The sequence below is a fragment of the Natator depressus genome, chromosome 18 (assembly GCF_965152275.1).
Source record: "Natator depressus isolate rNatDep1 chromosome 18, rNatDep2.hap1, whole genome shotgun sequence".
Taxonomy (NCBI): Eukaryota; Metazoa; Chordata; order Testudines; family Cheloniidae; genus Natator; species Natator depressus.
In genome coordinates this window covers 6,973,015-6,993,326 of record NC_134251.1, presented here as the reverse complement: position 1 = coordinate 6,993,326, position 20,312 = coordinate 6,973,015, and the positions used below count along the sequence as shown (strand labels likewise).

Sequence of the window (20,312 nt, the reverse complement as noted above, 5' to 3'; positions counted from 1 at the left end):
ACATGTTTTATAGCTCTACTGGTAACAATTCATGGATGGGGGCCATGAAAATCCAGGCCTAGCTCTGATGAGTGGAGCCCATGAACCGCTCTTTGGGTTAGTGCCCAGTGTTCATACTCTCACTACTCCCTTTTATATAGGTGTAGTTTCTTCTTAGGACTCAGCTAACATCTTGCATTCTGGCCTGACCTGGCTGGAATTTCAAACATTCTGCATCATCTGATTAATGCCCATTCCAAAAGCAGTGATCCATTCCCAGCCAGTACCTGCATACGATCGCACACAGAAATCCATGTTGTCCATATCCGAGGACTTTGGGTCATCCCTATCACAGTTCACTAGCAGGATAGCTCCTTGCCCATCTGGGCCCCACGTCCACTCTCTCTGCAGAGGCAAGACACAGACAGGCTTGGTACGGAAACAAGGAACAAGACCAGAGAGCTGGAACCCAATTCTTTTCACTGCTACAGTAATAAAAGCCGAGAGGACAGGCATGTGACATAGCTGCTTCCTATTTCACTAGCCCCTATGGAAAGTGTTTCCCTCCCAGCTGTTCTCCATGTTACTCATTCCAGCTGGGTGGAGGATTGTCTTCCCATCCCAGGAACATTTCTGAGAGATCAACAAATTTTGTGTCAATTGAAACACTTAAATCATTTAGAAACATTTTGGTTACTATTTTTACTATAATTAGCTTGAATTTCTACATGAAACCCAGAAAACTAACATGTTTTTATCTTGGAAATGTCAAAACCAAAGATTAACAATTTCCAAACTTCTCAGATTTTTTTCCAAGTCAAAAAATTTGTCAAAACTGACCCTTTCCTGTGAAAAGTTTCTGTTTTGATGAACTGACATTTTCCAACAAAAAAAATAAAATCACTTAGGGCTTGTCTACACAGGGACACTCAGGAAAATTAATCCAAATTAACTAAAGGTGTGAATTTTAAATCAATTAGTTAAATGCATTAAACCCCTTTGTGGAAGCTCTTCTCCAGAATTAAAATAGCCTTAATTCAGTTTAGTTTAATTAACTTCCAAAGTGAATTAATAAACTGAATTAAAGCCACTTTAATTCTGAATGAGCGTGTTCACACAGGGGTTTAATGCCATTTAACTAATCCACTTGAACTTCACACCTTTAATTAATTCAGATTAATTTTCCTGAGCATCCCCATGTAGACAAACCCTTAATTAATGCTATTGTAGCTGGTGCTCTAGGCTGCAGACCACAGTACTAGATAAACCATGTCTCCTTTACACTTGATACTCTGCTGGGGAGCTCTGGGATGTTCAGCTCAGGATTTACTCAGCCTACTGGTCTCCCTTATTCCTTGGGTACAAAGATGAATCATACTTACCATATCTGTTGTTTTCCTCTTCACTGCTCCACTGCGAGTTGTATCAGCATCCAGGGAGATGTCTGCAATGGCGCAAGAGAAGAAGAAAACCCATCAGGCTGGAGGGCTCTGAGAACCAATGAACTGGACTCGACCATGTTCCAGCCAAGCTTGGGATCTTCAGTACCAAAAGCGGAGATAGAGGGGGATCCTTCGGTGGGTATGTGCCATTATAGGCTTCTTTAAAAGTGTGCAGCCCCCATAGCCTCAGGGCAAGACAAGGCCTGGACTGAACTGAACACAGCTCAATGGGGAGAGGAGTGAGCTACAAGGGAACCAGTCTCCATTACAGCATGGGGCTCAGATCAGCTAGTCTGTCCCTATAAGCAGGGCTGCTTGAAAATTTTCCATCAAAACTGTCTTTGACTAAATGAAAGTATTCATGAAAAGCATTTGCTTTCCACAGAACATTTTGATTTTTTTTTAGTTGAAAAACAGAACACCCAAAAACTGAAATATTTTGAAACTGTGGGAATGCTGCCATGGTGCCTTATGGGAGTTGTAGTCCAAGTGCCTCTTATCCCCACGATCCCCTGTGGTCCAGTCTCCCAGCTGAACTACGTCTCCCAGGATGCACCATTGCCAGCGCCAGCCATAGTGCACCAGCCCCCTCCCCAAGGGGGAGACAGTGGTGCTTCCTGGGAGATGTAGTTTGACTAGGGATCCTAGCCTACAGAAGAGAATGGGAGCATAAGGCACCCAAACTATAACTCCCATGAGTCACTGTTGCAGCATTTCCAAATAGAAATATTTTGGCTTTTGAATTTCCCCTGAAAAATTGAAATTTCTGTGCCCCTCTTCCACCTTCCCCCACCGATATTTTTGCCAGTGTACCCAGAAGCCAACCTAGAAAACGTGTCCTCCCACCCTCCTACCCAGTGAAGGGAGCGGCATTTTGGGGCTGAGTTTATTGAACAGGTGGATTCTTCGGTTCTACTTACCAACACCGGTAAGGTAGAGCATGGCTGTGTGCATAGGAGGCCCCCCATCTTGCCCATAGTATGAAATCCTAACCTGCAAAGACACCACGATCAGCACTACTACTTTCAGGACACCATCGCCTGTAGCAAAGCTAAGAGTAAAACAGATACTGCCTGGGGACATAATGCTGCCACGGATGAGACCAGAGTGCGAGTCTTGCACGTGGTCTTCCGCTCTCTACGCTGGGAGCAACTGGGAGTGCTGTGCAGATGACTCCTTCATTAAAATTCATTAGTTTAAGACAAAGAGGATGGTCATGTGGCTTGGGACCTGGGCCAGGACTCAGGAGTTCTGGGCTCAATTTGTGGCTCTGTGCCGTCAGGCAAGTCCCTTATTTTCTCTATGTCCCTGTTCCCCATCTGTGAAATGAGGATTATACTATCCCACTGTCTGTCTTCTCCATTTAGACCGGGAGTTTTCAACCTGTGGTCCGCGGACCCTTGGGGGTCGGCAGACGATGTCTAAGATTTCCAAAGGGGTCCGCACCTCCATTCAATATTTTTGAGGGGTCTTCAAATGGAAAAAAAGTTTGAAAACCACTAATTTAGGCAGCTCTTCTGGGCAGGGACGGCCTCTCACTGTGTTTGTACAGCACCTAGGACAAGGCGGCCTGTGGGTGCTACTATAATACAAACCCTAATGTAGATTAGAGTTGTATTGCTCCCTCATGGAAATGCACAATAGGATAAGGAGTCTAAATAATAAACAACCCATCAGCAAGTAAAACCAAAGCAACAGGTCCCGGCTGCTGAAATGAAGCGGTTTTACAACTGGGCTGTTCTCTCAGTCCGTGAGGTGACGAAAGCCCCAAATGGGAACGCATCGCCCAGGGATTCATGGGATACCCCGCTCATTCTAACGCCCAGGACGTGGGCACCCTTAGCAAGCAGACATCTCACCAGCCAAGGCACAGTGTCTGTTGTCCAACTTCAAACACCCTTTTGCCTGGTCCAAGTCCCAAGTAACAGCTCTTTGCTCCTACGCTTGTGGAAGTTTGACATCGTTTTTTCCAAGGGTGCTTCTCCCCCTCCATGACCAACTCACCTTGTTATCATTGACAGCGTTGCTTGGCGCCTTCATAGTCACCACCACCTCCACCCTGGCATCCAGGGGCCATCTGGGCACGCACGTTGGTACCTTGGCAACCTCAGGGCTGTGGACAATATAGATGTCAACACCAGGGGTGCCACGGACATCGAACGACGTGGCGTCCTTCGGGGCTGATCTGAGGCAGAGGAGGACATTCAGTTACTGTTGCAGCTGGAAATCCCGTCCGCTCCCGACTTCAGCTCCGTAAAGACGCTACAGAGCCAGACAGTGGTCATGTGACTGCTCCTGTTCTAAGGTGAGGGAATTCCTGTGGGTGAGGTAAGTGGCACCCATGGAAGCTTCTGACGTAAACTGCAAGAGTCCGTACTCCATGATGGAGAAGACCTGCTGTAGGTGAGCAGATTTCATTCAGTATTTTGGGGTGGGCAGGTACAGCTGAGATCTGGTGTCAAAAGCTTCACAAAGGAAACTGATTACAGCAGCAGTTCTCAACCAGGGGCACATGTACCCTTGGGCGTACGCAGAGATCTTCCAGGGGTACAATTCATCCAGATATTTGCCTAGTTTTACAACAGACTACATAAAAAGCACTGGTGAAGTCAATGCAAATTTCATACCATGATTTGTTTATACTGTTCGATATACCATACACTGAAATGTGAATACAATATCTATATTCCAATTGGTTTATTTTATAATTATATGGTTAAAAATGAGAAAATCAGCAACTCTTCCGTAATTGTGTAGCTGTGACACTTTTGTATTTTGATGTCTGATTTTGTCAGCAAGTAGTTTTTAAGTGAAGTGAAACTTTAGGGGTACGCAAGACAAATCAGACTCCTAAAAGGGGTACAGTAGTCAGGAAAGGTTGAGAGCCACTGGTTTACAGTGCACAAGTAGTCTTACTCGTCCTACAAAACCCTGAGACTATGCTCCATATCCATGAGAACTATTAACTATTTACACATATTCACTCATGTAATATTTCCCCAATTTAGATCAAGTTTTTGACACACAACTGGGGGCGGGGGGAATGAGTCGTATCATAGAATCTCAGGGTTGGAAGGAACCTCAGGAGGTCATCTAGTCCAAACCCCTGCTCAAAGCAGGACCAATCCCCAACGAAATCACCCCAGCCAGGGCTTTGTCAAGCCTGACCTTAAAAACTTCTAAGGAAGGAGATTCCACCACCTCCCTAGGTAACGCATTCCAGTGCTTCACCACCCTCCTAGTGAAAAAGTTTTTCCTAATATCCAACCTAAACCTCCCACACTGCAACTTGAGACCATTACTCCTTCTGTCATCTGCTCCCACTGAGAACAGTCTAGATCCATCCTCTTTGGAACCCCCTTTCAGGTAGTTGAAAGCAGCCTATCAAATCCCCCCTCATTCTTCTCTTCCGCAGACTAAACAATCCCAGTTCCCTCAGCCTCTCCTCCTAAGTCATGTGCTCCAGCCCCCTAATTGTTTTTGTTGCTCTCCACTGGACGTTTTCCAATTTTTCCACATCCTTCTTGTAGTGTGGGGCCCAAAACTGGACACAGTACTCCAGATGAGGCCTCACCAGTGTCGAATAGAGGGGAACGATCATGTCCCTCGATCTGCTGGCAATGCCCCTACTTATATAGCCCAAAATGCCATTGGCCTTCTTGGCAACAACGGCACACTGTTGACTCATATCCAGCTTCTCGTCCACTGTAACCCCTAGGTCCTTTTCTGCAGAACTGCTGCCGAGCCATTCAGTCCCTGGTCTGTAGCGGCGCATGAGATTCTTCTGCCCTAAGTGCAGGACTCTGCACTTGTCCTTGTTGAACTTCATCAGATTTCTTTTGGCCCAATCCTCTAATTTGTCTAGGTCCCTCTGTATCCTATCCCTACCCTCCAGTGTATCTACCTCTCCTCTGAGTTTAGTGTCATCTGCAAACTTGCTGAGGGTGCAATCCACGCCATCCTCCAGATCATTAATGAAGATATTGAACAAAACCGGCCTGAGGACCGACCCTTGGGGCACTCTGCTTGATACCAGCTGCCAACTAGACATGGAGCCATTGATCGCTACCCGTTGAGCCTGACAATCTAGCCAGCTTTCTATCCACCTTATAGTCCATTCATCCAGCCCATACTTCTTTAACTTACTGGCAAGAATACTGTGGGAGACTGTGTCAAAAGCTTTGCTAAAGCTTTAGGTAGGGATCAGCCAGTTCATTTACACCCGAAGAAAAATACTTAGAGACTTTACCAATCATCTCTGTGACAGACATGGCAATTTCCTGCAATAGTCTTAGGAAACCTTACTGAATTAAGTTTGTGTGTTTGGGGTCTATTGTATTAAATGTATTTTTACGTGTGGTTTATGTATTATTGTGGGTTGGGATTATATGTAGCCTCTCTCTAGAAGGCAGAGGGGGCTTGAATCCTGGGAAGTGTTATGAACTTCAAAGTACTGTAATGAACAACGTGCCAGACACGAATGGGCTCTGGGGACAAATAGTGTCAAGTGGTTTGCCTGGGGAATCTCTACAGGGAGTTGAATGCAAATTCCCACCTCTGGTTATGCAAAAACCCAGCCTTTGGAAGTTGTGTCCTGAGAAGGAGATCATTGTCTGGTGATTGCCTGTTCTTGGAATCTCAGGGTCAAGGGCCCAAGCAGTATAAAGGAAAGATTAACACTATGTCTCCACTACATCATTTGCAGCAGCGCAAGCTGCACTTATGGTAATGCTTCTGGTGAAGACACTCTAAGCAGACAAGAGAGAGCTCTACCATTGGCTTCATAACTCCTGCCTTCACGTGAGGTGGTAGCTATGTTGGCAGGAGAAGCTCTCCAACTGCCATGGCGCTGTCTACACTGACGCTTAGTTGGTGTAACTTACGTCGCTCAGGAGCATTTATTATTCACACCCCTCAGCGATGTAAGTTGCACCAAAGTGATTTGTAGTGTGGACATAGCCTGAGCTATTCATGGTGGTGTTAATTCTGAGCTAAGGCTGTTATGAACTTGTAACCACCCCATGTGGTGGAGTTTGAAGGACTGCCTCCTACCAGAGCCCCTGCCGGAGTTGGGGGGTGATCTTTGGTAGGCTTATTAGCACATGTGCAGGATCTTTATTATCGTAATAGGTTTTCTCTGTAATGCTTTCACCTTAAAAATAAAGGTGCTTACTTATACCTGCCGGAACGGTGGGCAGCGATCGATCCAGCAGGGGTCAATTTATCGCATCTAGTCTACCCGCGATAAATCGACCCCCGAGCGCTCTCCCTTCGACTCCTGTACTCCAGAACCGCGAGAGGCTCAGGCAGAGTTGATGGGGGAGCAGCAGCAGTCGACTCACCACGGTGAAGACACCACGGTAAGTCGATCTAAGTACGTCAACTTCAGCTACGTTATTCACATAGCTGAAGTTGCGTAACTTTGATCGATCCCCCTCCCCGCAGCGCAGACCAGGGCTAAGAGAAAGCAAAGTGCAGATGCTGGCCCATTTAAAGCAATCTGGCTTGCTGGGTATATCATGGTATAGACGGGGAACTCTGCAGCCTGGAAAAACCCCAATCAGGAGGAAGAGAGACACTGGTCTCTACCCAAGAAAGATGATGGCTGAGGAGCCAGGAGTGGGTGCCCTTGAGGGACCTCAGAGGGGGATTAGAGGTGCAGTTGCCCTAACTTTTGACAAGTTCATTCCCCATTTCTCTGGGTACAGTTGTGGCAGGTTATAGGAATAGACGTTGGTAATACCACATTGGAGAGTGGTACTAAATCTTCCTATAAACCCGCTACTCCCTCCGATACCTTTCCTTGTGGTTGGGATTAGCAATGCTTTCTTATGCTCTGTAAATGCCCTATTCCATGTGGTGGTTTCCTGAGCAGGGTTAGAGGACTGGGGGTGTGCAAGGGTGCGTGTAGGAATACATGGGTCTTTATCAATCTAAGGGATTTCTATGGCTGACATCACCATCTGGTAAGCATCTCAGACTTTAATGTGCAGATGTGGATCTGAGGCACAGAGAGATTAAGGGTCTCAGAGACACTGAGGCTTAGGGAGACCAAAAAGTGCCTAAGTGGTTTAGGAGCCTAAGTCTCATTAAAAATCACCAGGACCTAGGAGTAAATCTGAGACAAATATCTCCTAGTAAAGCTGGGACAAATAGTTATTTGAGGAAAAATTAAGATTTGGTCAACTGGAAAGCACTGACAAATTTGACATGACTAGCTTGAGCCATTCACAAAGTGGCCAGACAAGGTGAAGGAGGCGGTAATGGTGGTAGAAGATTGCTTAGTGGTCTTATCTCAGTGATTAGGGCGCTCACCTAGGACGTGGGAGACCCACATTCCAAATCCCTGCTCTGGAACAAGCCTGCAATGAACTTTTTCAATTCAAGGAAAAATCTGAAACATTTCAGATGCTGTTCAACTTAAACCATTTTTTTTTCAGAACTGCCAATGCACCGAAAATCAGTTATTTGCCCAGCTCTGCATCAGAGTCTAAGAGACTTAGGCACTTTTAAAATGATCCCCTAAGTGACTTGCCCATGTTTACACAGGAAGTCTGTGGCAGAGAAAGGAATTGAACCTGGGACCACAAAAAGCTTGCTGAATATTTCACATATCGTAGAATTGGAAGGGACCTCGAGAAGTCATCTAGTCCAGTCCCCTGCACTCCTGGCAGGACTAAGTATTATCTAGACCATCCCTGACTGGTGTTTGTCTAACCTGCTCTTAAAAATCCCCAATGATGGAGATTCCACAACTTCCCTAGACAATTTATTCCAGTGCTTCACCACTCTGGCAGGAAGTTTTTCCTAATGTCCAACCTAAACCGCCCTCACTGCAATTTAAGCCCGCTGCTTCTTGTCCTGTCCTCAAAGGTTAACGAGAACAATTTTTCTCCCTCCTCCTTGTAACAACCTTCTAGGTACTTGAAAACTGTTATCATGTCCCCTCTCAGTTTTCTTTTCTCCAGAGTAAACAAACCCAGTTTTTTCGATCTTCCCTCTTAGGTCATGTTTTCTAGATCTTTAATCATTTTTGTTGCTCTTCTCTGGACTTTCTGCAATTTGATCCACATCTTTTCCTGAAATGTGGCACCCAGAACTGGACACAATATTCCAGTTGAGGCCTAATCAGCGCGGAGTAGAGTGGAGGAATTACTTCTCGTGTCTTGCTTGCAACACTCGTGCTAATACATCCCAGAATGTTTGCTTTTTTTTGCAACCTTGTTAAACTGTTGACTTATATTTAGCTTGTGATCCACTATGACCCCCAGATCCCTTTCCGCAGTACTCCTTCCTACACAGTCCTTTCCCATTTTGTATGTATGCAACTGATTGTTCCTTCCTAAGTGGAGTACTTTGCATTTGTCCTTATTGAATTTCATCCTATTTACTTCAGACCATTTCTCCAGTTTGTCCAGATCATTTTGAATTTTAATCCTATCCTCCAAAGCACTTGCAACCCCTCCCAGCCTGCTATCATCTGCAAACTTTGTAAGTGTACTCTCTATGCCATTATCTAAATCATTGATGAAAATATTGAACAGAACCAGACCCAGAACTGATCCCTGCGGGACCCCACTCGTTATGCCCTTCCAGTATGACTGTGAACCACTGATAACTACTCTCTGGGAATGATTTTCCAACCAGTTATGCACCCACCTTGTAGTAGCTCCATCTAGGTTGTATTTCTCTAGTTTGTTTATGGGAAGGTCACGCCAGACAGTATCAAAAGCTTTACTAAAGTCAAGATATACCACATCTACTGCTTCCCCCATCCACAAGGCTTGTTACCCTGTCAAAGAAAGCTATTAGGTTGGGTGTGACACTATTTGTTTTTGACAAATCCATGCTACTATTATTTATCAACTTATTATCTTCTAGGAGTTTGCAAAATGATTGCTTAATTATTTGCTCCATTATCTTTCCAGGTACTGAAGTTAAGCTGACTGGTCTGTAATTCCCTGGGTTGTCCTTATTCCCTTTTTTATAGATTGGCACTATATTTGCCCTTTCCCAGTCCTCTGGAGTCTCTCCTGTCTTCCATGACTTTTCAGAGATAATCACTAATGGCTCAGATATCTCCTCAGTCAGTTTCTTGAGTATTCTAGGATGTATTTCGTCAGGCCCTGGTGACTTGAAGACATGCCATAAAGCAGAGCACTTCTGGTTGACCGGAGACAATCCAGTCCATGCATTCAATTCAATCATTCAGATGCATGTTTTCAAACCCCTTCCTAACCAGTGACAGCAGAATGGCCCCTTGGAGCCATCAGGGGCAGAGGACACCGGTCACAATTGGGAGCCCTAGCTTGTCATTCAGCATCCACCTTTCCTGTTAACTCCCATGAGTCACGATCTCTGTGGTTAGGGTGAGGATCCTTCCTGTAGCAGCCATGCAAACCTCTTCAAGAGAAAACATAGAATATCAGGGTTGGAAGGGACCTCAGGAGATCATCTAGTCCAACCCCCTGCTCAAAACAGGACCAATCCCCAGTTTTTGCCCCAGATCCCTAAATGGCCCCCTCAAGGATTGAACTCACAAACCTGGGTTTAGCAGGCCAATGCGCAAACCACTGAGCTACCCCTCCCCCCTTTAGTCATTAGTCCAGATCATTTTGAATTAGTCACACCTGGCCAGAAGCAGACCCAGGAAACAAGCTGTTGCCAAACAGGTGGAGTTAAGATTTCCTGCTAATCAACAAAGCAGAAAGAACAAGTTTATCCCAGCTGTCCTTCATGGATGGAGGAACCTGCCTGCTTGCTGGCAGGCCCTGGCTTGTGCTGCCTTTTGGCAGTGCAGGGTCAGGAAGGAGACAGGTGTTCCAAAGGCAGTTCTCCCAGCATGTCCTCCTCACCTCAGCAGAAAGTGCCCCAGTCATTGGCGACCCTCTGCATGAGGTGACAATGGCCAGTAGCCCTATCTGGTTCCCAGCAAACAAGGGATTAAACCCAGCTCAGCTTTCCCCTTGTCTGGCGCAGAGCTGGGGGGATGCCTTGGGAAGGTCCGAATCCGTTCCCAAAGCTCATAGCCCTGAGCCGAGTCCCAACCTGAGAGGCTGTTTCCTTCACCTTTTATTATTTATGACTTGGGTTACCATAGCCCTGAGGAGCGCCAGTCACGGACCGGGACCCAGTCACACCTGGCGCTGGATAAATCCAGAACAAAAAGATGGTCTCTGCCCCCAGGGGCTTACAAACCAGCAGACGGATACAGACAGACGGGGGAGTACAAGGAAACGCTGAGACAGCACTGGTCAGCACGTTGGCAGTGGTCCCAGCACAGCAGTGGCCTAACCATTGTCCAGTTTTTTGTGGGCATTGCAGCAAAGGAGAGTTTGGAGGAGGGACTGCCTCCTTTTTATAAGGATTATCACTTGAGGAAAAGCCTGGCTGAACACAGCTACTTCGTCCTGCCAATTCATGCTGCTCAATTAGGGATGGGGTGGAATCTCCATCCTTAGAGGTTTTTAAGACCCGGCTTGACAAAGCCCTGGCTGGGATGATTTAGTTGGGGATTGGTCCTGCTTTGAGCAGGGGGTTGGACTAGATGACCTCCTGAGGTCCCTTCCAACCCTGGTATTCTAAGATTAGTGAGGACGGTTGGCTCCATGGTTGAGAACTCATGACAAACTCATGTCAGTCCACTGTTTTTCCACCTGACACGGAGGGAACAGCCAAGTGTTAGTCATCAAGCACCGAACAAACAAGAGATCACATCACAAAAATCTGTGACCAGTATGTTGCTGCCTATGTAGATAAGGATTAGCAAAGCTTTCCCCACCGTGCAGCCCCAGCCCCAGAGACTGGGGTATTAACTGTTACGAAGACTCACAATAGGCGGGGCACAAAGATGATTAAAGACAGGAGAGCCAAGATGTGAGGCGGGTCTGTCAGGGATGTAGTCAAGTCTGGCAGGCAAGGAATGCAGCTACCACCCTTAGCCTCTACCTGTGGGTATTTTCCAGGAAGTTCCCTGTTCTTGTTTGGGACATGCTGCATCTAGCAAAGGCGCCATAGTGCAGTGTTGCCAACCCCAAGTGCTTAAAAACTAATGAGTTAGCCCCCAAAACTCATGAAATCATGAAAGAGAAAAAATACACTGGGGATTCTTAATCTTTGATATCTGGTTTCTGAGCCATTTTCATGTCAGCATTTTCTGAACGAACCGTTTTGCCATTTTGCTTTGAAATAAACCAGGTTCTTTTGAATGGTTTTGCAATTCATTTTGTTTTTAAAGAAGCCGGGTCCTTTTGAATTGACATTTTCTAATTGAAGTGTCACTTCAAAACCAGCATTTCAAAATGTTTCCTTCTACCCGAACAAAGTATTTTTTCAGTTGTTTTGTTTCAGCAAGAAAAACAAACCAAGAAAAGAGTTCTGTTTCAGTTTGAAACTCCGACAGCTTGCATCCGGGATTTTTCAGTTGGGTCACTGAACAGAAAAAAACAATGATTCACTCAGCTCTAATTGAGGGCATTCCACATCGCCTGGTGCTTGATTTCTTCAGTTTGGCAATCCTGCCACTTGCCAGTCACACCCAGAACTGCCCCCTTGTGCCCTCTTCCTGCAGGCCTGGTGGTGGCTGGTCCACCAAGCTACCGGATGCAGTTACACAACAGTGAAGCTCCCCTCCCTTCCTCTGATTCCAAGGACAGCCTGAGCTCTAAATTTACGGTGTGCATCAGTGACACTCCAAGCCATTCTCTGAGCCAACTATAAAACTATTAGCCCATCTACTTCCCTGCTGTACAACCGTGAGATAGCACAGGGAAAAGGAAACACAAGAGCAACTCAAACACTTTGAAAAGGAGTACTTGTGGCACCTTAGAGACTAACACTTTGCCCTCTCTTCCCCTAACACAGGCAGGGCTCCCCTTCTGCATTTAAGTCCAAATAGCTGCCTGAAGGGAATTCGCATCTGCAGCATGTAACATAAAGAGCTTTGAGGAAGCCATGAGCCTGAGCAACTGGACAGTCTGTGGAGGAGATGTATTTATTTAGATGGACTATATGGGCCAAAGGCGTTAACCTCATCCAGTCACTGTCCAACATTAAGCAGCATTAAACAAGGTTCCGAGTTTGGTGCACAGAGACCTCGGTCTGCTTAGTACCATGGCAAACACGCTATTAGTATCATAGTGGTAGAATATCCCGGTTGGAAGAGACCTCAAGAGGTCATCTAGTCCAACCCCCTGCTCAAAGCAGGACCAATCCCCAATTTTTGCCCCCTCAATGGCCCCCTCAAGGATTGAACTCACAACCCTGGGTTTAGCAGGCCAATGCTCAAACCACTGAGCTATCCCTCCCCCCAAATCTAATCTAATCTAATCTAATCTATGATTAGAAATCCTTTCAACCCTTTATTAAAGATACAGGAAAAGGACAGTTAAAGCATCTGAAATGTACTGTATTAAATAAACCTTTCTTTTTAACAACATCCCTTGTTCCCTTTCCTTGAGCTGGAGGGAGTTTTTAGAAGAAAAACCCCTTGTTGGACAGTCTTTCAGCTAATATCAGAAACGCTAATCACTGTCCTTTGAGGGAAAAGAGAAGTTAGCTGAGATGGGCTGGAGGTCTTGCTGTTGTTAAAGTCCGATCCTGTTTCATCCCAGGTGGTGTTTGGAATTCAGCTGGAGCTGGTGGAGGTAGCCAGGTCATCTGGGTCCCTCTCTCTGGTCCAGTCCAGTCAGGACATCTCTCAGGATCAGGATGACAAAGGTCCCAGGAGATGGTAGGGGAGGCAGGCATGATGGTGAAGCTTGCTCCAGTAGCCATTTTCTCTCCCAATGTCTCTTTTCTGAAGGTCCCACAGAGGGGGTGGTGGGCGGAGTGGCCCATCCCCTCATTATCTGGTCCACCATTTAGGCCTCGTTTCCAACACACCACATTTGGTTCACTGATTTTTGGTTTCACACTTTTCTTGTTTACCAGACATGATCCTAACACAGTCCTAGAGTTGTAGCAATCGGCCTTTTTGTTTGGACCAATCCAGTCTGTCTCCCTTTTCCCATCCCCATCTGTTGTAGGAGGTGATTGTGACATCTTATGACCTTACACTGACTTTTGACAGTTGAGCTCACTGTGAGGGTAAATTGATAGGCCCTGTGACCACAACAGAACCAGGGGGCTGCTGCTGCCAGAAGAGGGATGGAAACAGAGGGGCCGAGTAGCTCTAGGAAGAGCAGATTGAAAGTTGTTCATATGGAGGGTTTGGGGGGATAATGCAGGAAGCAGACTGCACTCCCAGCAGGGTCTTTCACAGAGTGTATGCTGCAATCTCAGTGAAGAGGAGCCATTAAGGCAGGATTGGAGGAGACAGGAAATCAGGTGAGTGCCTGATTTTACAGAGTCTCGTTGGGATTTAAAAGTTAGTTTGTGGTTCAGGCCCCAGGACTGAGATATAGGAGATACGGCTTCCATTTCTGGCTCTGTCACCGACCCCATGTGTGGCCTTAGGCAAGTCATGTATTTCTCACTGTGTGTCACTTTCCCCAGCTGTAAAGGTAGGGGAGCATAATCCTTTGACTATTGAGACTGTAAACTCTTTGGGGCAGGATTATGGTGACCGTATGTCCCGTTTTGGCCAGGACAGTCCCTTTTTTAAGCCTTGTCTGGACTTTTTCGACAAAAGTGGGCATTTGTCCCATTTGCTCTTGCCGACATGATCAGTTGGGCCTAGAGAATGTGTGAGGAGAAAGCTCGGGGAGGAGTAGGCCCTGGGACTGTATCCTGAGTAGGGAAGTCTGGCAAGAGGCTAGGAGAGATGAAGCAGCCGCTAGGCATGGAACAGGCTCCAGCGATAAGCCCTGGTAAAAGGGCAGGATCTAGGCCTCCGGGGAGGTAGAGAGCCCAGGGAGGTGCTCAGTGAAGGAAGGCATGAAAGGCCAAGCCCGAGGAGGGTGGCAGTGGGTTCAAGATTATGCTTTAATTTGGGGTCCTGAGAGCCAGGTGAGCCCACAGAGGTTGTGGGGAGAAGACCTGAGAGAGGCTGAGTAGGAAGAAGCCCAAGGAAGTAGCAGCACCGTGTAGTACTGAGCAGACCTGGGCTACTGGTTATAGGATCCCCAAGCTGGAACCTGGTGTAGTGTGAGGGCCTGCATTTCCCTACCAGCCACTGGGATGGTGACACAGGCTGAACAAGGGGACAAAGGATGACTGGAACCCCTGAGCATAGGGCGCACAAGGACCACAGGGCCCAGAATTGGGGCCAGAGACCTGATATAACAACAGTGAAATTCTGTTGGTGGGACTTTGTTACTCCAGAAGGTGTGGACGAAACTATGACATGGCTGGAAGGCCCAATCGTGGGAAGAGGCAGAGGACCAGAGAGGCCATCAGCAGGGGGCACTGGATGGGGAAAGAGACACTATGCCATGCTTGGCCCCACAGAGGCCCTGTCGTGATGAGTGCATTCCCTTCAGAGGGGCCCCAGTCTCAACTCGGCCCACTAGGGGCTACTGTAATATACATGATGGCAATGATGAAGGTCGGGGACTGGACTGTGGTCCAACAAGATTGGCTGCAGGATGAGAATGGGGAAGGAAAGCAGGAGCGGATTGGTTCCCAGAGCAGATGCATCTCAGGCCGCAATGGGGTGAACTTCCTGTACGCTGCCCTGCCAACATGCATCAGCACTGTCCTGGGGAGACCCTTCCTAAGGACAAGAGGAGATTGAGTTCAGTGACCATAGGCCATTCGGTCCCTGGCCCTTCCACTGAGAAAACGAACAAGGGTGCCAGTGTTGACAGACACCTGTCTCCTATGAACTGTGCTCAATCCAAATAGGCTACCAAACAGCCATCAGATGTGTAATGATCCCCCCACCCAAAACGGTGTCTGTGGAGACTGAACCCCACTTCTTTAGCTCCAAGATACTGGTCTCTGCCATGTGACCTAAAGGAGTAATTTCACTATGTGGTAGCAGTAGAAGGCTTTTATCTCTATGAACCAGGCACTGGAGGAAGACAACACACTTAGCCAGCATGTTACCCATACTAACAACTTCTAATCTTCTTTGACTGGATTTGAAACAGTGACTGTCAAGCTGTCTGGAGTGGCTCCAGACAGCACGAGTGCCAACTCAGGACAGACTGTTAAGCAGGGCACACAGCACAAATTGGGTATGAGTTCTATACTTAGATTTCACAAATCCAATGTGAACTTCTCAGTACTCACAGACTGTCTCCTTGGGTACTCCTATCTATCTTGCCACCCAGATAAACCTACCTTTGTGATACGTGATCCCTTACACCAAAAATCACAACAATATTCAGGTTACTCCCAGTCCCAAAGGACTGATCATTTACTTCAGGTCAATTGCACCTTAGATCCTACTCCAAAGACAACACTTGTAGCCAATCCTATAATAAACTATGTGAAGATCGATGAACTAAGAAAAAGAAATGAGTTCTTTAACCTTGTAAATACGATAAACGTACACATACCAATGAGTTCCAGTCTTCGGGTTCAAAAGGGGATAGAAGCTGCTGTAAGTCTTATGTCCAAGCTCTATAAGTCCTCTAAGGCTAACCCAGGCCAAGTACTGGGGATCCCTTGCTTATGCTTAGAAATCCTTGCCCCTCAAAGTCCAAGAACCATAAAGACCCAGTTTCTTCCTGCCAGGGGTTTTTATCCCCTTCCCCCAGAGTTCAAGCTGATGGGACAATTACTTATGCACTTTCATGGGTGTGGAGCAAGCAATTCACAAAGTCTTTTGTCCTCTGATGTCTCACAATGGTTTGTGTCGTGTCGATGGGCCTTCTTTCACTGGGCAGGAGATAATGCCTCCTGGGGCAAACTGGTATTTCACACTTGGTAATGCTCCTCTCCTGACTGGGGAGGTTTCCCGTTTCAGAGCAAGCACTTAATATTACCTTATAACTAAGGCTACATTTTAGTCACAAGTATTTTTAGTTAAAGTCACGGACAGGTCACGGGCAATAAACAAAAATTCATGGCCTGTGACCTGTCTGTGATTTTTACTAAAAATACCAGTGAATAAAACTTGGGGGAGGGTGGCCCGGCTGCTTGGGGGGGCGAAGGATGCGGGGGGTGGCCTGCGGCCCCAGCTCCCCACTGGTGCTGGTTCAAGCTGATGGGACAATTACTCATGCACTTTCATGGGTGTGGAGCAAGCTGGCCCGGGACCCCCGCTGATGCTGGGGGGGCATGGTTGGCAGGGCCAGCAGGCTCCCTACCTGGTTCCATGCCTCCCCCGCCCCCAGCAGCAGCAGAGTTTGGATGTGGGAGGAAGTTGGGGGTTGTGGCATGGGACGGGGTGAGGGGGGCTCCCTGGAAGTGGTGACATCCCCCTTGCTCAGCTGCTAGGCAGAGAGGTGGCCAGGCAGCTCTGCGCACTGCCTGTGTGTGCAACCACCGCCCCCACAGCTCCCACTGGCTGCGGTTCCCAGCCAATAGGAGATGCGAAGCCAGTGCTGTGGGCGGAGGCAGCGAGCAGAGCTGCCTGGCCACGCCTCCGCCTAGCAGCTGAGTGAGGGGGATGTTGTCACTTTCAGGGAGCCCCCCAGGTAAGCACTGCCCCGAGCCCGCCTCACCACGACCGGTGCCCCAACCCCCTGCCCCCTCCCACAGCCAAACACTGCTGCTGGGGGGACGCGGTGGACCGAGACTGCCCCAGCAGCTGCCGGTATGCCTGGTGCAGGGGCTGCCTGAGCTGCCCCTGAGCCAAGAGGACCAGCCGCTGCAGAAGTCATGGCAAGTCCCAGAGTCCGTGACCTCTGGGACAAACTCGCAGCCTTACTTAAGCATGGGATACAGCTGTTGTAAGTGAGATTCATGCAGGCAGCAACTTACAAGCACTTCATAAAGTCTAAACACTAAACACGTTTATCATTCTAATACCTAGAATAACAACACTAAGACAGGTGAGCCATGCTGGTTACCAGCGATGCATTTGTCAGTGTTCAGGGGCCTTGTTCAGCTAAGGGCCTTGACCTGAGCTGGCACCTGGTCTGCCAGCATCACAGTGACCAAGAGAATATCCCATCCCTCGAGCCACCCAGCAGCAAAGAGCTGGCCTTGGAGCTCTGCATGAGGCTGGGGAGCTGGCTAGATCCTCTGTGTGCCTGCAAGTGGCAGCAAGAAGTTGCATCAGAGAGACATTCCGTTATTTAACTTCTGGCTTTCTGCCAGGCAACCGATGTTGAATAATAGCTGTCAGAGGCTTTTTGTTCATCTCTGGCTGAGGTCTGGGATGCCTCAGGTCACCTGCTCCCTGATAACGAACAGTCACACCTGGAGATAAGTGTGATACAACATAGATCTTTCCTGCTTCCCCCGGGAGAGAAACACAACTGCAGACGGGCCTTGCACCGGGAAGCCTGGAGTTCAGCAGCAGTTGCAACATGCAACTACAAAGGTTCAGATTTCTCGGGAAGAAGAGGGAGGGACATTGCAGGATAACAGATAAAGACAGGTGGGTGTCTACAGGGAGGCGAACCTGGAAGTCTGCACTCTGATCTCACCCCACCTTCAATTCCAATGTATTCTTTGCAACTTTACCTGATTTCCTACAGCCCTGGGTATCGAACCAGGGATAATTCCCCCTGCCTTCCCAACCGCAGGGGCTACCATAATACAAATAATAAAAGACGGCACTGCTGGAGATGCTGCGGATTCATTTATTAAGTATCTGTATTACAGTAGCATGCAGAGGCCCCCGTCTGGGATCGGTGCCCCACTGTGCTAGGGGCTGTACATATGCATAAGAAGAGAGAGCCCCTCCCCTAAAGAGATTGCATGTACAATCTCAGGTGATGGCAAAGAGTTCCCTGGAGGAAGCAGCCCTATGTACTCTACCAGCAGGAGGGACTCAAGAGTTCCCATTCTAATGCCTGACTTTGCCACTAGCCTGCTCCACTCTCTGAGCAAGTCACTTAACCATTCTGCCTCTGAACTTTCTCCTCGTCCCTTAGTGCCAGTAAATGAACTCCGTGAATTTCCTCACTCCAGACAAAATAGGGTGCTGGAGTGAGGAAGCCGCATTATATCCCAGAGAGCGGGTGCAAAATCTCCCCTCCCTCGATCTCGGCCTCCACGCCACTGGTATGAGAAGCCAAGCACGGCCAGCGGAGAGCTGGGCATCGCAAAGAATCTCGGAGTTCTGCAGCCAAGCCGTTCATCCCTAACAATAATGCGTGCACAAACACTACGCGTGCGGAGCATACCAAACAGAGCCTCAGCTGGGATAGAGCCGCACGGCTGTACTGATTTCAGGGGAGCCGAGCCACTTTGCACCAGTGAGGATCTGGCCCCTGACTTTAGACAGACACGCATCTGGAGCCCAGTAGAAAATGCCACTTCCCTTATCTGTTTAGTCGTTCCCAGTCTGATATGTGGCTGCTGGCACCCAGGGTATAATTTTCAGTTTACAACAACATATTTCTAGCTGAGTTCATTCCAAGTTACTTTTACCATCACTGCACCCCTTGCCTTCCCCAACCCAGGGAACAGTATCCCTTTAAAGCTGACACCAGTAAAGAGCCAAATGATCAGAGAACCGCCAGCTATTAAAGCTCGCATTTCTTACCCCTGTATGTCAATGGAGATTTCTGTGCCCAGCACATAGACCATGCTAGTATGCTGCTGCAAGGATAGCCGTATGGTTCTTTGCTGGGACATGTTTGTACCCTTCTCTCAGCTGCAGTCTTTCTTGTGCTGCTCTGTTTACAGCAGATGAGCTAGCGCGATCAGATTAAAAGGCATGGGCCAAGTGTCCCACCCCTCCTCTCTCTCTCTCCGGTAGGCTGTGATTAGCTGGAGATAGATGTAATCCCACCTCCAGGATCTCTGCTTGGTGATTGGAGGGGCAGGTTGTGAAGCTGTGATCAGCTGTTTAGAGGTCAGCAGCATCAGCAGGGGGTGAAAGAATGGGAGGAAAGAGAGACAGGTTAACTTGGGGAAACACCAGTTGTTATCTAAGGTACTGCCGATTTCCAGGGCTGGGAGTAGATCAGCATCCTCTCTGGTGCCTGCCTGTCCATGTACTGTAGGGTTCTTTTACATACCTGCACACCAAGGAAACAGAAACTGCGGATGTAAGAAGAGCCAGCATCTTAAAATATTTAGCATGTTCCTGGAACAAACTTGGTCACTCACCGCAATGGAGCTCATTCAGGGGGCGTCTGTATATGTTTGCACATGTCTATAATTTTGCCTATAAAGCTGTAACAACAATAACTCTCAGCAGTCATGTAGTGCTTTACATCTTCTACTAAGCCCCAATACTCCTGGGAGGTAATTGAGGGAGTGCTGTTATCCCTATTTTACAGATGGAGAAACTGAGGCACAGAGAGGCTTAGGCCTACATTTTCACTAATTTTGGGTGCCCCGTCTGAGCCACTTCATTTCAAGAGTTCGTGGGCCCGTGCTCAATGTGTGTGTGTGTGTGTGTGTGTGCGCGCAACAATTATGTCTTACCTATGGTGCACTGGTGTTTTGGGGAGCAAAGCATGGGACTGAATTTGTACCGAACTAAAAGCAAGCCTCAGATTCCGACTTCTTTGGTTTATACTTTTATTGTTGGGAAATGACCTTGTGCAACCTAATAGCCAATGACCTATTGCCTCACAATGGGGGTTGATCCCTGGCAAAATAACCCCAGCAGCAATTAATTATGGTTAGCTCGTGTGCTGGACTTAATGATGCTTTCAAGTTGAAAGCAGTAACATCATGAGCGTTTAGCACACTGCCCAGAACAGAAGAGCCTGGCATGGAATTCTACAGCGACTGGATTTGGGATGCAGAGGCCTGAATGTGGGCTGGGGGGAGCGTAGGCATTTAGGATAAAGTTTTCAAAGGCACCAAAGTGTTTTAGGCTCCTAAGTGCCCAGACAATTTTGAAAATAGGGCCTAAGTCTCCTTGTAGGTTGA

The 20,312-nt window shown here is 47.7% G+C and overlaps 1 protein-coding gene across 2 annotated transcripts in view; it reads right to left on the bottom strand.

The window, feature by feature from the left end:
• LOC142000779 (protein-arginine deiminase type-3-like) overlaps window positions 1–19,194 on the bottom strand; it is a 41,393-nt gene extending 22,199 nt beyond the window's left edge. The window contains exons 1-5 of one of the 2 annotated variants that reach the window (XM_074975331.1): window positions 18,970–19,194; window positions 3,426–3,534; window positions 2,342–2,414; window positions 1,362–1,423; window positions 267–384 (exon numbers count right to left, since the gene is read on the bottom strand). In XM_074975331.1, the coding sequence (XP_074831432.1) occupies window positions 267–384; window positions 1,362–1,423; window positions 2,342–2,414; window positions 3,426–3,534; window positions 18,970–19,061 (454 nt within the window). In that variant the 5' untranslated portion in view covers window positions 19,062–19,194. Of the gene's footprint in view, window positions 1–266; window positions 385–1,361; window positions 1,424–2,341; window positions 2,415–3,425; window positions 3,607–18,969 lie in introns of both variants that reach the window. The other variant, XM_074975329.1, reaches the window with a different exon arrangement.
• Between the last annotated feature and the right edge of the window lie 1,118 nt (window positions 19,195–20,312).